The 16,455-nt window shown below is 61.1% G+C and overlaps 4 protein-coding genes across 4 annotated transcripts; 2 read left to right on the top strand and 2 right to left on the bottom strand.

Annotated features, from left to right (window-relative positions):
- Window positions 1-938: 938 nt before the first annotated feature.
- On the top strand, window positions 939-2,616 carry TRAVEDRAFT_111583 (uncharacterized protein; the record flags this gene model as incomplete). Its single annotated transcript, XM_008034385.1, has 6 exons — window positions 939-1,194; window positions 1,255-1,324; window positions 1,378-1,481; window positions 1,538-1,775; window positions 1,841-2,477; window positions 2,539-2,616. 6 exons carry the CDS (start codon window positions 939-941, stop codon window positions 2,614-2,616), a joined length of 1,383 nt encoding a protein of 460 aa, XP_008032576.1.
- Window positions 2,617-3,164: 548 nt separating this feature from the next.
- TRAVEDRAFT_16130 (uncharacterized protein) lies at window positions 3,165-4,698 on the bottom strand (the record flags this gene model as incomplete). Its single annotated transcript, XM_008033527.1, has 4 exons — window positions 3,165-3,679; window positions 3,730-4,372; window positions 4,493-4,535; window positions 4,634-4,698. 4 exons carry the CDS (start codon window positions 4,696-4,698, stop codon window positions 3,165-3,167), a joined length of 1,266 nt encoding a protein of 421 aa, XP_008031718.1.
- Window positions 4,699-9,950: 5,252 nt separating this feature from the next.
- TRAVEDRAFT_138152 (uncharacterized protein) lies at window positions 9,951-12,584 on the top strand. The gene is made up of 4 exons (XM_008034384.1): window positions 9,951-10,303; window positions 10,454-11,800; window positions 11,867-11,963; window positions 12,024-12,584. The coding sequence occupies exons 2-4, from the start codon at window positions 10,463-10,465 to the stop codon at window positions 12,134-12,136; spliced, it is 1,548 nt and encodes a 515-aa protein (XP_008032575.1). The 5' UTR covers window positions 9,951-10,303; window positions 10,454-10,462; the 3' UTR covers window positions 12,137-12,584.
- A 2,853-nt stretch (window positions 12,585-15,437) lies between these two features.
- On the bottom strand, window positions 15,438-16,171 carry TRAVEDRAFT_32759 (Ca2+-binding EF-hand protein; the record flags this gene model as incomplete). The annotated part of the gene is made up of 3 exons (XM_008033745.1): window positions 15,438-15,525; window positions 15,643-15,790; window positions 15,907-16,171. The coding sequence occupies 3 exons, from the start codon at window positions 16,169-16,171 to the stop codon at window positions 15,438-15,440; spliced, it is 501 nt and encodes a 166-aa protein (XP_008031936.1).
- Window positions 16,172-16,455: the final 284 nt, after the last annotated feature.

Raw genomic sequence — 16,455 nt, 5'->3', positions numbered from 1 at the left:
AAATCGGCTGCTCACCTCGCGCAATAATAATGCCACTGTATCACTATAGGAATTGTCTCCAGTTCTATAAGCATGGCGCAAAGACGTTGTGTATCCACGGTCGGGTTATACTAGTACGTACTTGGTGGCCTCCGTTTTGACATCGGCAACCGTTGTGTACCAGCGCTTAATGTGTTGGACCTGGATCGCGAATTGCCACAACGCTGAGACCTGCCATCACGGTTCACGGCAAAGCATGGCTTGCATCTATTGCATCTGCGGCGACCTTGCTCCGATCTTCTCAGCAGCGCTGTCATTCGGATGACGCTGGCTGCGCTGCTGAGCCACCATACACCCATCGGTACGCCTTCGTGCTGGCGCTATGTTACGGCATATGTGCCAGTCTCCTCATCGCGACCACCATAAGCGCAGTACTCAAAGCAGAAATTTACTGTTGCATTTGAAGGTCCGCCCTTGTCCTGGATTTTTCGGTGAAAACCTCAGGCCGGAGCGTTGCAGACTCGCCCCATCTACAAATGAACAGCCCGAGCATGCGCAGCGCACCGGGCAGCCGTATTTTCTCTCCGCGGTACCCACCCATAGCCGGTTCCAATCTGCAGCTGACGCGTCCATACCCAACCCCGAGGAACAGCCCGCCTTCCAGATATCCGACGTACACCGTGGCGACCGCTCGACGTTCGGTCCAACAGCCTGTCAACAGAGCTAGAAGCGAAGCTTGCTGAAAACGGTATCCTACCTGCTCTTCTGAGCTGAACGCGAGGCTAATCGGACGCGCCGCACAACACGAGGGAGGACGCGCAGTTCTCAAGCGCCATCGGCGGCGAGCTGCATATTAATCCAGCATGAGCGGAGACGTCGCACCTTTGGCCCTCCCCACCATGCTGCCCACCTCCCTGCGCGAGAAAAGAGCGCCTCCCGCTAAGAGCTATCTGCGCTTCATGGCCAGGCGCTACCTCGTCTTCACCGTCGTCGGCATCGCTCTGCTTACGCTCGCTGGCCGCGTCTACTGGCCGCACGACCGGCCGTACCGTTCCAGCGACACGAGTTCCAGGAATCCGCTTGCGCAGCACCCTCCGCTTCCGCCGCTATATGAAGCCTACCACGAGGCGGAGCTGCGTCTGCCGCAACACCATTGGGATCAGAGGCGTCCGCGGGAAGAGGAGAAATTCCTATTTGTTGCAGGCCATTCGCGCAGTACGCTTGTGACGTTTTATCGTTATGGAGGTTATCATACTGACTATCAATGTTTTATAGGTTGCGGGTGGGGAAACGCCATGCAGGAGCTGCTTTTGAACGCGTACATGGCGTATAAATCAGGGAGATCGTATGCCCAGCCATACCCCTTTGTCTGGATGAGTACTTAACCCTGACTGCCAGATTTGTATTTTCCAATTACACCTGGAACCCCGACGGCTCGAAATATTCGGACTATAATGGGAAGAAGATCCCGTCATTGATACCGTTCTCTGCACTGATAGCAGGTAGGTGGACTTTCTATGGTTTTTGGTGGGTCCAATCCACTAAGCCGCCCGACCAGGTCCTATTGTTGGCGATAAATTTCCTGAAGGTGATCACACACCGCTGGCTGTGCACAGAGATTACTTTGACGCTATGTGCCCGGACAAGGTGACCTTCATCCGAGAGGACATCTCCGAGATCATCAGTTTCAAGAACTCGGCGAAGGAAATCACGGATGGGTGGCATGACAAGCTCGCGGGCGTAAAAGATCAATGCGTGCAAACGGCCATAAACTCGGGCCAGATCTACAACTTCGAGTGCGTGCCTTCCCTCTCCCTAAGGCCCCTGCGCCAACCATGAGAACTGACACAACGGCCCACAGCGTCTTCGGCGACCCCCGCGCGATGCTAGACATCTGGCCCGAGCTCTCCACCTCCCCCATCCTCACCCACTTCCGCTGGTCCCCCCTCGTCGAGCTCGCCTTCGACACCAACCGCGCCTTCTTCCTTCCCGCAACCTCCGCCGAGCCCTACACCTCGCACCAGCCGCACCTCACCAACGCCGAGCGGTACCCCGTCATCCCGGGCCTCATGGCGCTCCACGTCCGGCGCGGCGACTTCGGGGATCACTGCCGCTTCCTCGGGAGCTTCGCCGCCGACTACGCCGCGTTCAGCGCGCTCCGCGGCCTGCCCGACCGCTTCGCCCCGCCGCGCACGGGGAACGCAGAGGCGGACGCGGACGTGCACCGCTCTCATTGTTACCCGAGCGTGCGCGAGATCGTGGCGCGCGTAAGGGAGATAAGGGCGAGCGCGGCGGGGCAGGGCCTGCAGAGGCTGCATATCATGACGAATGGCGACGGGGTTTTCATTGCGGAGCTGCGCACGGCGCTGGGGCGCGACCAAGATTGGAAGATGATCACGAGCAGCAGGGACCTGTCGCTCAATTGGGAGCAGAAGTACGTCGCGCAGGCGGTGGATATGCTCGTCGGGCAGCGAGCGCAGGTGTTGATCGGGAATGGGGTGAGCAGCATGTCGCTGGTCGTCTGTTTATGGTTCGCTGCTGACAGTGGCGATTGTGTAGTTCTCGACGATGACGTCGAATATCGTCACGATGCGTATGGCGAATCGGATCCGGCCAGACAGTACGAGGTTTTGGTGATCGCCGGAGGAAGTTGGTTGTATCTTGGATGTTTGTAGAGAATATAATAGTAATATTGGTGAACATTGAGAAGGGACTGGGTGACATATGACCCTTTTTTCGGCGAGTAATGGTAACAAACAAAGCGATACTTTTAGCAGGAGTATGCAGAGAAGAGCGATGATAACTGCCACATTGGTCGTATGCGAAGGGGAGGCAAGCAGAACAAAACGGAGCGGAACGATAGCTGGATGAGACTAGGACCGGATTCTACACGAAAACCTGACGAGTCAACGGGAACGACGAAAGCAAAGATCTGTGGGATAGCAACGAAACATAGGATTCGACAGTAGATATATGCGGCACTAATGCATGCGCAAGATGCCGCAATTCGAGGATGAGACGAGAACGAAGAGCGGGAATGCAGAGGGGAACGAAGACGGGGAACGGAAAGCGAGAGCGTTTGGGAGAGCATAGGTGAGAAGAGGGCACGATCAGAGGGAAAGCAAAGAGATCACGACCGAGGGTAGTGGGCCCAGCTGTGGGGAGGAGCTCGGTGGCAAACACCTCTACGGATTGCCACCATCGCCACCGCTGCTGCTTCCACTGCCCTCCGCATCGCTTGTGTCCTGCTCGCGCTTGATATCCAGCTTGAATCGGCCGATCAAGCAGGTATCATTGAGCGGCGAGAATCCCTTGCCCGCGGGCGGCATCTTCCACTTTGCTTCCAGCTCCTCAGGATCCTCGGCATAGTACGCCTCCACCTCCTCAGGGTGCGAGGCGAAGTATCGCCCGACGCAATCATATTCCGAAATGGGTTCGTCGGCCCCCTCCTCCCTGCGCCTCCTTTCCTGGGCTTTCCAGAGGCAGAGCGATGGGACAGGGAATGGGAGCTCTTTGAACGGCTTAACGTCGATGGACGAGGAGTCGACTATCCGCGGATTCTGGAGATGGATGCCCTTGTACCCATCCTCGGGCGTGCACATGAAGATCTCGTGATAGTGGGTGTGCTTGCGCCTATGGTTTCTCTGGTTGTCGTCGCGTACACCAGCGTAAGTGCAGCCGGGCTTATCGCACGGCACAGCTAGCCCCCAGACGTCAGCGACGAACGAGAGACACAGGGGTAGCACTCACGCGCGTCGTATATGCCATTGCCGTGAATGGTCATGATGTGGCGATTGACGTGGTCGCGCTTCGTAAACGCTTTCCTGCACGTCTCCACAGGACAGATGTGTTTCCGGCGAGGGTCGTCGGTGGCTCCAGCCTTGGGGACGAATCGCCCCTTCGTACGCTTCGTGAGCCCAGGGACGGCCTCCGCCAACTCCTTCCTGTGCGTCATAGTATCACGGAGTGTGTCCTCGGGTTGTCCGTCTTCCAGGCGGTGCCATTGGCCATGTTGCTTGTACCAAGGTTTGCCGTCGTACATAAGGATGTCGTCCGGGTCGACGTAGCTGTGTTCGGGGTTGTGCTTGCGTCGCGCACGATAGGTGCGGCGCGGCTGTTCGTGGTATTTTCGCTCAGGGAGGCCACGAGGCACAACCGCCGCTTCCTCGGATGCATCACGGGAAGAATCCGCGGGCGAGGCGCTCCTGGGGAGCGGGGCACGGAACACAAATGATATGGGCTTGTCCGACTCTGTCAAGATGGGCGGGCCACCCTGAGAATGGCGGGGCTTCAGTGCAACGCGTGGCGACAGAGACGATGCACAGTACCCATAGCTCTTCACGCTCTTTGTCAAAGTACTTAGGTGCGCAGTGTTCAGGCATGGCGGCGGAGCCTGTAGACGCAATTCACAGCGCTGAGTGTTTTGTGGGCGCACGGGAACGGTCTGTGTGTGCACTGGGGGAGTGTGGCGTCAACTGCTTTGGGTATAACGGGGCCAGACAAGTGCACTCACCGCTGCAACGATGTCGAATATTGCGCGCAGTTCGAGCAGTTCGCTGCAGGTATGGCTGAGAGAACGCCACCGATGGTGGTTGGTAGACGCAAGGAGAGAACGTGCACGGCGCACGCCGAAATAACCTAGTACTTCGCTTACGTAATGCTAAGCGGTCGCCCGGGCCGTCCCTCTTTCACGCGTTGTGGTTTGTGTGGGACGCCCATCGTCCTTCCTTTCTCACCGCGCTCACTTGTCTTCAGGGCCCTGACATACGCCCACTGAGATTATTCTGGGCACAATTCCGTCTGCTTTATCTCCTTGGCCGTCCACGCTCGCTCTGCAGTGACCTCAGGCCGCTGATTATACTGCTGAAAAGGGCACCAGGATCAATCTGGCATAGGTTTTACAAGACGCGTCGTTGAAAAGAGGTTGGACCATACTGTACCCGCCAGACGTTAGGCGATGTCCCCTGTCCCCGAGGCCTCGGTCGATTACCATATATGGCAGGTCACCTGCCTTATATAGTATACGACCTTCCTTTTCGGGTGTAGACGCTCGTCTAACCCCTAGCCTAGGGGTCCATCGCTTCGCCTAACGTCTGGCGGGTACAGTAGAGTGCACGGGATAGTGGGGATCTGGCCTGTATGCGGGTGTGCTCGATAAAGGCCACGAGTTGGTCAGCTGGTCGCTCCATCAAGCTTTGGCTACAGAGAACATGCACAGGTCTCCCAGGACATTAGCCAGCCGGTGAATTCGGAAAGTTGCGCCAGCGACTTCCTGCGCCCAACCTATCAGCATCATGAACAGCGGCCGCCGAACAACTTCGACCGACATGACTCGCAATTGACCCTCCTGACATCCTGCGAAAACCACGACGGCGATTGAACAGCCAATCATGACGGCGAGGACGTTGGGCGGCGTTCTTAACAATACTGGTCGCCGCTCGAGACCATGCCGTTCATCACCTGCCCACATACTTAATGTACATCGCACACTGGCATTGACGACGTTTGTCCGTCATGACCCATGTCATTCAAGTCCGCAGACCCAAATGCTTCGACTTCTCTAGACCTCGGCCCTCTATGGCGCCTACCACGCCGGGCCGATACGTGTACAGATATGGCTATCCGCTTGTTCTGCGCCCAAGGCAGGGACGTCCAGTAGCGGCGTGGCACTCATCCGAATCATCTATCCCCGGCGCTTCTATGTCAGAAGAGAGCGGCAACATGGCGCTGGCATGTGCGACGGTGAGTCTCGCCCGCATCTTTGGGGGCTCGTTCCGTGATGATTTTCTGACATAGCTGCCGACTCACGTAAGACGTTAGTCAAAACTGTCATATGAGGGGCATTCCGATGTGCTGACACCCCATTCGAAGGTGTGTGTGAGGCTTCGTGATAGTTACGAGATAGACGTGCTCTAGTGCGTACAATTTTCGATGGGGACAGAATTCCGTCCGGAGCGACGGCACAATCTTTGGTACTCAACTTTTCAATGTATGCGCTACATCTGGGCAACCTCAATCACCGTAAGAACTTTCATAAATCTCTGAAAACTGATTTATTGAACACAATTCCTTCTACAGATCGTCAGCTGGATCACCACAGCATCTTGGTACGTTCTTGAGTTCCGCGCGAAGCAATTCTCAGCCGCATCTGGGCCGAAAGCCTGAGTACTTTCAGCCATACACGGAATCCCGGATAGGTTTATCGTGGCTCAGGAACTGCCATCGGCCGTAGGATTGTAGATGCGGCTGATCTATCGTATTCTGCCAGAAGCCTCTTTCATTGCATCTGGTCCAGAGTACCGGCCAACTCACCCCAATTTTGCAGAAGTTGAGTCGCTGTATCCGTCGTTATCAGAGCACTAAGACCGTAGAAATTTAGGGACTTCAGGTACGCCTTCTAGACAATATCCGTCTGCACCTTCGACGCTCTCCATGCTCGCCCCTCAACCATCTTCCGCAACATTGTCCCCTCTCATCTCCGCCGGCGACAAATTCGAAGATACCGTGCAGGGTCCCCTGCATCCCTCCTACTCTTCCAAGCCTCTTCTCCTTCATTCAGCCGCTACTTCCATCCCCACTCCGTCTCTTGCGGAACCCGTCGGGGTCGGCCGACCACCGCCCAGGGCACCCACACGCGCCCATCCCCGCTTCTCTCGGCAATGCCCCGACGAGACCACTCGCAGAACGCACGAAGGCCAACAAAGTGCTTCTCTGGCCCCTCTTTGCGCTGTGTCTAGAACTCCGCGAAGATTCCGAAATCGCTCCCGAGGCAAACAAGCTTCCATTCTCGGCTGTTCCTTTGTGGTTCGAACTTCAACGTTCAACCTTCAGCACTAGTCGCCGTGCGGGATGCTTATTGGCAACTCGCGCGGTCGTCCGCCGTGCAATACCTTCCGCCGTGCAATACCGCCCGCCGTGCATTTTTACGGCACGCTTCGAAGCACCGGGTGCTGGTTCTGCCTGGCGCTTCTTCTTCCTGCAAGACGGCCACAGGTCAGCACGCAAGGTTCCCGCCCCGGATCCGACCCGCAACCAGGCTGTATTCGGAGCCTCAGGGATGGCAATCTGTACATACTGTGGCAACGGCCTCGACCTCGAACCAGCTACCCGGCCTCATGTATCGCAACCTCCATCGTCGGTGCGAAGACGACCACGGAAGCGTCTCGAACCGTGACGGCGGACCCTGTATCTCGGAGTCGACCTGCAGCTGCTGGGCCTACGGTGCGATGCAGGTGCGGCTCGGTGCTGGTTTCCGCGCGCTGCCGTCCAGGGTTCTCAGGCGGACCGTTGGGCGGCGACGGCGTATCGTTGGTGCTGTAGATCTGATCCAAAGCCTATACATACGCATCTCCATCGGGTCGCCGGGCCTGTTGCCTGTTGCCCTGTCGCCTACTGCTCCCAGCCTGCTCGTCGTAGCAGCACTCCGACCAACTGACCGGAGTTCAGACCGCTCTGCTGCTATGTGCAGCTGAGTGCTACTAGCCGCGCGCTGCGGTCGTGCTTGTGATCGCGTGCGATCCTGATCTCATACAACATCTCATACAACCGCCGTCAGTTATGAGATCGTCGTGCCCCCCGGGCCGGGGCCCCGCTCCGCAACTGCGAGGAATGTCCGCGCTCGTGCGGCCCATTGAGGCTACTCCGAGGCGTGCGTTATCATTGTCAAGGTCAAGGTGTGAGCCGCGCTGTGGCGTCCGTCCGAACCTTGGCGCCGCATCTCGATTCTCGATGCACTATATAGCGGCTGCGCCGGCTTTCAGACGGATCGAAGTTTGGATGCAGCGCGAGATGAAGCAGGGTCGCAGTGCGGGAGGCCGTTGCGATGCGTGCAGTCTAGTGTGTGCAGTATGAGATTCGCCCATAGCACTGAGCAGGCGGCGCGTGTTCTGCGGGCGGCTGCAGTGCGCGGGCGTCCGTGCAGACATTGAGGGACCCGTTCGGCGACTAGGTGCCGGGCCAGTGTGTTACTGTACGGGAACGGTGCAGCTCCGAACGGTGCTTGAGTTTACCACATAGCATAGTCCTACCCCGTAGCCTGATCACGATAGAAATGGACCGTTAATTTGGAGGGAGCCAAGCCGTGCGCCGCGCAGCGCATTCTCTCTTTCGAGAAGAGCTCTATACATACGGGGGTGCCCGTCCAAGCGGCTTCGACCCAAGCGGCCGTACGCTTCAGCTCGCGCACCGGCACCCCAAATATTAAAGTCGGTGGCGAGTTCGCCGCCGGCCGGTAGCCTTCAGGCGTCCGTGTGCACATGGCCCCCACCGTGACTTCCGGCCGCGACCTGACAGGGTGTGGCGCATCATACGGAGAAGCAGGTGTTAATGAACAAACGCCCTCGGGCTGCCCGCGCGCACCCCCGGGCGAAGCACAAATGTCTACCGTATACGGCAGGGGCACCCTGCACGCAGTCGACGACCCGGGAGGCGATGCAGCCGCGTCCTTACGTCACAGCGAGGGCTACCGGAGCTCGCCCGCGCACACTATGGGTGAATGGGTGAATGGGAACGAAGGCACCCGGCGTCTTGCCTGGGAGCCCCACCTTGGCAGAGGGTGCGGCGCGGTACGGCGCGGCCGATCACTGTGCGTTCGGAGAACAGTAGGGTGGCAGCGGTGGGTAGGTGCCCCAGGGCAGCAGCCGCGTCTCAGACGCAGAAGCGCAAGGGCCGCGGGGCGATCGATGATGCAGCATACGCCTTTGGGGTGCGCAGACGCAGAAGCGCGAGCCGTGCGTGCACGGCGTGCCCGGGCGTGCTCGCGCGCGCGGGTGCGGAACGCCGGGCGGACGGAGCTAGGGCGACCGCGTATCCGAGGACCGCTGGCGAGGCTCGCGTTCCCACCGCGCACGCGCCGTGGGCGTGCGGAGGCCTAGTAGTAGGGAGGAGCGGAGGCGCAGGCCTGGGGCGAGGTGTAATACGCCATGCGCGGGCGGCGACGGTGCAGCGCGCGCGGGACGCTCGTGCTGGTTCTGGGCGGACGCATCAGGCGTGAGGGGGCTTCTGGGGGACGCGGCGCGATGCGCGGCGTGCGGCAGGAGCTCCGGGGGACGCGGGGGAGGTAGCGGGGCCCATATGGCGAAACATGCACAGACATATTACGTGCGGCGGCGGAGCGAGCGTGATGATATTCAGATTCGGGACGCGGTGGGTACGTACGTGCATTGCGGGATGTTCGCGCGCGTTCATTCCCGGGGCGAGCGCGAAGAGAAGATGAATTCGCGGGCGAGGGTATGAAGAGCGTAAGAGCTGTCGTCATGGGATGGGCCATAAGCGAGTTGTGGAGGAGTCGGCGTGGGAGGGCGGACAGAAGGGGGATAGCGAGATGGAACATTGAATTCGACCAGGATCGGAGATTGGCCGAGGACCGTCGACCAGAATTCGGAAAGTTTAGATCGCGGGGAAGATCGCTCTCGCGCCGTAAAGCGTATCGCCCCCGACAAATCGCGCGTACGAAGCGGGGCGCGGCTCGGGCTGGTCGCCGATAAGGGCGCGGGCGGTGTGTGTGAGCTCGGTGATGACGGCGGGGGCGGGGAGAAGAGACTGGGCGTGGACGGGGGAGCGGGAGCTGCGGGCGAGGCTGGGCGCAGCAGGCGGTGGAGGAGCAGACGCCCGCGAGAGGCGTGGGGCGTGGGAGCGCGGGGCGGGACGGGGGACCGGGGCTGGGACGGACAACAAGGCTACACAGAGCGTGGACAATTCCCATCCGGCGTTCGGTGGCAATGCGTGCACAGAACATAGCCCAGGAGCCCCGGCTGTGCGTCTGCATGTCTCCCGCCTGTGTCCCTGCACCGTCCCGTAACGACGTTTGACGACCATTCCCCTTCTCCTTCGCTTTCTTGGCCCAGGACCGCCAGCGGGCGCAGGCGTGCCTCCCCGTATTTACATCCATCCATCCCGCCAGGCTTGGCCGTGCGTGCCCCGCCCCCACCGTGCATCGCCCGACCCGTGCACTGCCCGTCGATCTCCCTGACGTGCTCCGAGCCCGACCCCAGGCGTCTTTGCCCGCCTGGCCCTTCCTATTTCTGCCAAGAACGTTCTAACGACTCTTACGACCTCGACGTCCCATTCCATTCCAAGCCCTTCCCCAGGCAAACTCCGTTGCGCCCCGTCCGTGGCCAGCCCTTTGCGGCTCTTCTCTGCTATCGCACACCTCTTTGTTGCCTGCGGGATCACGCGCATCCGCCGGCTCGTTATTTTTCTTTTCGTCCCAGACGTGGTTCCGGATTCATAAAGGCTCCAGCCCACCAGCCCTCCTCGATCACTTCCGCCGCCCGTTCCTGAAAACCCAGTCTGCGCATTGTCCGCTCCCCATTGGTTTCCAACGGTGCGTAACCCTTACCGCTTTCGTCCCCCGATCTCGTCTTTCTCGAATCGGCTCTTAAGCCTCTTCTGGTCTCACCCCTTCCGCCCACCCGCCCCATCTTAGTCCAGACCGCCCAGCCCGTGCTGACCTCCGCGCTTTATATGCTTGCAGGTCCTCTGCATGTACCACCACCACCGTCAGCCGCTCATGGATGTCGCCACTTCGTTCCTCATGCAGTTCGCCCCGCCCCCGCATTCCTCGCCTCCGCACCCGCAAGCCCTCCATTACAACTACTTCGATCGCGCGGCTGACCACTCCCGCCGCGTCCCGCTCCAGTCCTCCTTCGTCCGCTCGTCCGCGCCCCGCCAGATGCAGCACTACGCGCCCCAGGCCATGCCCTCGTCCTACCGCTCGACCTTCTCCATGGACTCCTCCTCGTCCTCCGGCACCGGCTCCTACGGCCACGACGGCAGCCCGCTAGGCTCGCCGTACGAGAACGCGGACCTCCAGCCACCCGCAGTCAGTGGCGGCGGGCAGCCGTTCCCAGCGGACGCCTACCCGCACTCGTGGCCCCAGGTCGCGCAGCAGCCCCCGAGTCAGTACCAGGACTCCTACGCTGCCGGCTCGTACGAACTGCCGTCCTCCGAGACGTCGACGTCCGCGGCCGATGGCAACATGATGCAGGGAGTGAAGACGGAGGACAGCCTCGAGTCGTACGGGAGCGCCGCCGGAGGGCTCTACATCGCTTCGTACGCCGACCAGATGCAGAGCGCCGCGTCCATGCCCGACCACCAAGGCTCGCTCCCCACCTACGCCATGAACCAGTATTCCCCAGAGGTCGTCTCCCAGCAGTACGGCTACACCCCCGCCGACGCCCAGCCGCACCACCCGGGCGCCGATGTGGCTAACATGTCGTCGTACCTCCTCACCCAAGCGCACCTGCAGTACCCGGAGGAGGACACCCCGCGCTACGTGAACCCCACACAGGTCTCGCCCATGTCGCCATACGCACAGCTGCAGGAGCTGCCGCAGGACCAGAGCTGCGACCCGCGTTTCACGCTCGCGGGCGGCCTCCACACGGTGCACGGGGGCGCCAGCCCCTCCGCGTTCACCGACTTCGACGTGGACAGTGCCGCGAGCGGCTCGCCGTCGCTCGCCAGCGCCGCCACATCCGCGCCCATCCCGGTGCCGGCAGCGGCAGCGGCCGCCCAGCGCAAGCGCCAGCGCGCGGTGAGCTTCACGAGCAGCTCGTCCGACGAGGAGCTGCAGCCGTCGAGCGGCGAGAGCGAGCACGACGAGGACGACGAGGGCGAGGACGACGACTACGTGCAGCAGTCGCCGCGCGCGCGCCGGCGCGGGCTCTCCGCGTCCTCGACGTCCCCGTCGACGTCTACCGGCTCGTTCTCGATGGCGCGCCGCCTCGCCGCGCCGGTGCCCGTGCCGAACCTCACGAAGAAGAGCCGCGGGCGGAGGGTGCCCACCGCGCAGCAGGTTGGGACGCAGGGCGGGCCGCAGAAGGTGCGCTTCTTCGTTTCGAGTCCCGCTTCTCCCTGCGGCTGCTCACACATCATTGCATTCACACAGCGCATGTACATGTGCAAGGTCCCCGGATGCGGGAAGTGCTTCGCCCGCGGGGAGCACCTCAAGCGCCACGTCCGGAGCATCCACACGAACGATAAGCGTAAGTCCCCGTCCGCTGTGTTTTTGCGTCACCGTGCACGGTTGCTGATGACGAGCGCAGCGCACAAGTGCCCGTACCCGGGGTGCGAGAAGGACTTCAGCCGGCACGACAACCTCGGGCAGCACATGCGCGTGCACAAGGGCTATACGATGCCCAAGGCCGGCCCGCTCTGATGATGCGCGCGCGCGCACTGCGTTTTCCATTTTTTTCTTACGTCCACCGTTCAACATGGGGTCCACGGGTCCAGTCCAGTATGGGTTAGACGGGGGCGGCCTGCGCGCTGCAGCGCGCCGCCCCCGCAGCGCCGGTGCTCCGGCGTGTCACGTCTCGCGATGAATTTCCTTCTTACGGCCTTTCAAGTCTTTCTCTGCCTCTTTGGCTCCTCTGCTTTTTCTCGCCTTACCCCTTCTCCCCCACCTACCCTGTGCATCATTCCACCCCCCACGCCTGCGTTTATCCCTCGGTTTACACGATCATTATTCCCAGTCGGTCTGCTCCGTGTCTCTCTGTCTGTCTATAGCCCCATGTACCATGTTTAGCTGCCGGTGTATCGCCGTGTATCCCCCTCCGGACTCTGGATGTATCATCTGCCTGCTCTGTATCGTCTACCACCCCACCCCCGATGTATTCTTATCCGGAAACGTGTTACAGTATGCGAAATGCCAGCTTTATGCCCATGCTCTCAAACGTCACTCCTCCCAGTCCCCACACGCGAATATTGCAACCCCGGCCGCCCGCTATGATCTGTGCAGTCTGTCAGCGCTGCATATGCCGATCACTAGCTAGTGCGCGACGCGTGAGCCGCGTTACGAAGGCGAAGAAATAAGCTCGTCCATTGCACACGCCAGATCTGGCGGTCCCGTGCGCGGATCCCCTGTTTTCAGTCAGCCCGCCACCGCTTTTTCGGTGCCGCGGCTGGGCAGCTGTCAGCCCCGCCAGCAGCCTGAGTACGGTTGGCCCGCCCGATCCGCCGCTCGCCCCGCGCCAGAAGCCCAAGCCCAAGACCACCCAGAACGCAGCACGCACGCATGCACAGTCGCGTTCGTGCTGCGCCGCCGACGGTCGTAATACAAATTCACACCGACAGGGAGACGGGGCTCGAGCGACGAGGCGCATGTGCATGTGCGTCATGGGCGCCGTCAGCGGCCGCGACGAGCTAGAACGGGTGATTTGGGGGCGCAGCTGCTCAGCTGGACGCGGACGCGCGCATGGGGTGCGCCCGGGTAGCAGGAACTTCCAGCGGACGACGCGGCGTGCGATCGGCGACGTAGATCGGCGGCGGGGCTCTCGAGAAGGAACCGCGCTCAATTGGAGGCTGGCCCGTGGCAGCCAGCACTCCCGAATTTTCGAATATTCGACGTTTCTGGGAGGGACGCAAAGGAAGGAACGAGTTGCAGGGCGCACCGCCTCGCGGATAAGAGGCGTGCCCCCCGATCGACGCTGTCAGAGCGGGGGACAGAGCGATCGGCGTGCACATTATGCGATTGCGATTGCTTGTCAGCACGGGCTGGGGGGCGCGTGCACCGTCCGGAGAGGCTGAGTGTGGCGGTCACGCCGCGAACTTGTAAGCCGCGTCCGCCCGTCACGTTCGTCGGGGCGGCGCGCCCTTGGTGCGCGAGAAGGCATTGCCCCGCCCGCCCCAGCGGTTCTGCGGCTTCGTGTGGGGTCAGCACGCGTACGGGCTTCTTTGTTGTGCGCGCGCCACCGGTCGTCGGTCGATCGTAGGGGGTACCTTCTCTATGAATTTCCGTCGCATGGCTGGTGTAAACGGTTGAATGGCCTTCTGGAGGCTCGATGGTGTGCCGCCGGGTGGTGCAACACGCATCAACCGCATACGTTCTTGTCAGCCACCGCCAATGCACCGGGAAGGTGAACCCTGAGCAGAGGTTCGAGAAACGCAGAATGTATTGCGGACAGCGGAGCATGGGAGCGGCACGGCCCGCCCGCGAGCACTAGCTCGTGCACCCGCCCTCGAGCTCCGCCCGCCCTCCACCAGTGACATCCGCGCAGTCCGTCAGCGTCGGTGTGGCCTGCCTCTCGGGCAGCAGCCCGCACGGCACGGAGGATCGAGCGTGCAACGCTCACGTTTCTTTGTTCCCGCCCCGTCCCGCCCCGCCCGGTGAATTTAATTGTGCAAGCTCGATTGCATTTCCCGCCGCCCGTCCCCGCGTCCGACTGCAGCGCACGCACGTCCCCGACGGAGGTGGCTGGCACCTGGCACCACGGCCAGCCCCGCACGGTGCCAGCCACGGGCCAGCCGTCTCCCCGATCGGGAGCCCACAGCTCCCGGATGGGGGGACCCTGCAAGTCCCTCCCGCCCCGGCGCGGCGCGATCGGGGAGCGATCCCGTGCCTCGCTGGCCGCTGCCGGCGCGTGACGCGGGGGGCTTGGGCTTGGCCGCGTGCGGGCGATAATTGACAATGATAATTATGCCGGGGCGTGCCCCGACGCCTCAACGTTCCCCGGGTGTGTCAGCCCGCGCCGGCGTCGGGGCGGGGTGTGGTGGCCCGACGTCGACGACGCCTCCATGGGCCGTAATGGGCCGGCGGCGGCGGCGGTGCGAGTGCCTGCGCGCGGCGCACACTGTTTATCGGCGTGAATCTTGTCCCCGGTGGGGGTGTTCCTGGGCGTCGGTCTCACTTTGCCCTCGAGCTCTTCTGACGGTGCGCGTCGAGCCTGGGGGGCGGTTTGGCTTTCGTGGCGCGGCCGGTGCCTCGGAACTGGGAAGCCTCTTTTTGCCGTCGCCCTGAAAACTCCGCGGTGCGGGCCTTGCGAGATCGTCATTGGGGGCCCAGCCCGGATCACCGTTTGCCTCATTGTCGTCGTCGTGCGCGGCTTTCGCTGGCTTTGTTGGCCCGGCGCGTCGTCGTCCCGCTTGGTACGCCGGACCTGATCGTCCTGTCCGTCGGGCGTCGCGGTCCTGGAAATGCACTACGCGGGCATTCGCCCGGCGGTGTCTCACCTTTGCTTGTCCAATGCCGTAGCGCAGCCTGTGTGGCCGATCGCCGGCACATGCGCCTTTTGCTCGCAACGCGCCCGGGGTGCGGCGGGGTGATAACGGGTAATCGTACATTGCAATGAATTACTGTGGTACAGAGCTGCTATGGTATCCTGTAAAGCGAGGAAGCGGAGGCTGCATCAATGGGCCGCGCAACGCACCACGATCAGAAGGGCAGAACGGACACGATCATCAAACTATACTCACATTGGGGTAGGAACTGCATAGCTGGCGACAGTGACGACCAGCATCACCGCTTGGACACTGGGGACACGGTGAAGAGACGAGCCGAGAAGAGACGAAATGGGTTTGGGTCGCTGGCGGGGATGGGACGTATGCGGCATAGACAGGTGGTGGTGGGAGGCGCCGAGACGGCAGATCGAGTGGTCGGCGAGACGGGAATGGAGATGCTCGAACAGGTAGGATCAAGAGAGCGTGGCGCTGTTAGCGCTATGTGGGTAGGGCGCGCCTCGAGGCTACGCGTCGTCTGTCATGATGGCGAAGAATTCTTGTTCGTTGATTTCACCATCCTGGTCGAGGTCAAACTCATCTATCATGGCCTGGCTAAAAGAGGCGGACATGTTGGGTTAGTACAACGGACTCATGTTTGAGGGTGCTTTAAGATATGGAGAGGCCAAAGACCAGTAGTGCACGGAATAAACCGGACCGGCCGGTACTCACAGCTCGTCGTCCTCTAACCGATCTCCAATCTCCTTTGCAACGCGTCGCAGATTCCTTAGGCTGATCTTGCCGGTATTATCGTCATCAAAGAGCTGGAATGCACGTCGGATCTCCTCCATTGGGTCTCGGGCCAAAATGCGTTCGCTCACTGCGGGGAGGGAGCATATATTCAGGTCGGAGTTGGTTGAGATATAGCGGATACATTCGTTAGCAAAACGCGTCGAAAGACACTCTGGCATGTCTGTGTTCAATAGAAATACGCACTGATCTTGGCAAAGTCCTCGAAGTCCATCAATCCATGACCCGACTTGTCGTGGTCGCGGAGGATCTTCAAGACCTCGGCCTTCTTGAGGTCGAATCCCAAGGCGCGCATGGCGACCTTGAGCTCATGGTAGTCTACACATCCGTCCTTGTCGGTGTCGAAGAGCTCGAACGCCTCCTTGATCTCCTGCTTCTGCTCGTCCGTGAGCTCGGGGCGTGTGCGCGACCGACGCGCGGTGGCTTTCTGAGCCGCAGAGGTAGAGTACATCGCAAAGCAGTCCAAAGGTATTCAAGACGCGTGAATTGAGCTTTCCAAGACGCGTCGCAAGGGAGGTTCGCGCGAGAGGGGTGGAGGACGAGAGAGAGGAGGAGTGAGACGTGTTGGACGCGTCGACGCGTTCCGCAAAGGTCGGTGTTGTTGTCCACGTGGGAGCCACGCGACTCTGACCCTAAGCTAGGGGCGCACAAACAGCCGCGCGGTGATTGGTATCATCTTATCTTATCTACCCCGCATTCACGCTTAAAAGACTGGGCGCGGCCGCGGCATGTCGA

The sequence above is a fragment of the Trametes versicolor genome (genome assembly GCF_000271585.1).
Source record: "Trametes versicolor FP-101664 SS1 unplaced genomic scaffold TRAVEscaffold_1, whole genome shotgun sequence".
Taxonomy (NCBI): Eukaryota; Fungi; Basidiomycota; class Agaricomycetes; order Polyporales; family Polyporaceae; genus Trametes; species Trametes versicolor.
This window is presented reverse-complemented; position numbering and strand designations above follow the sequence as displayed.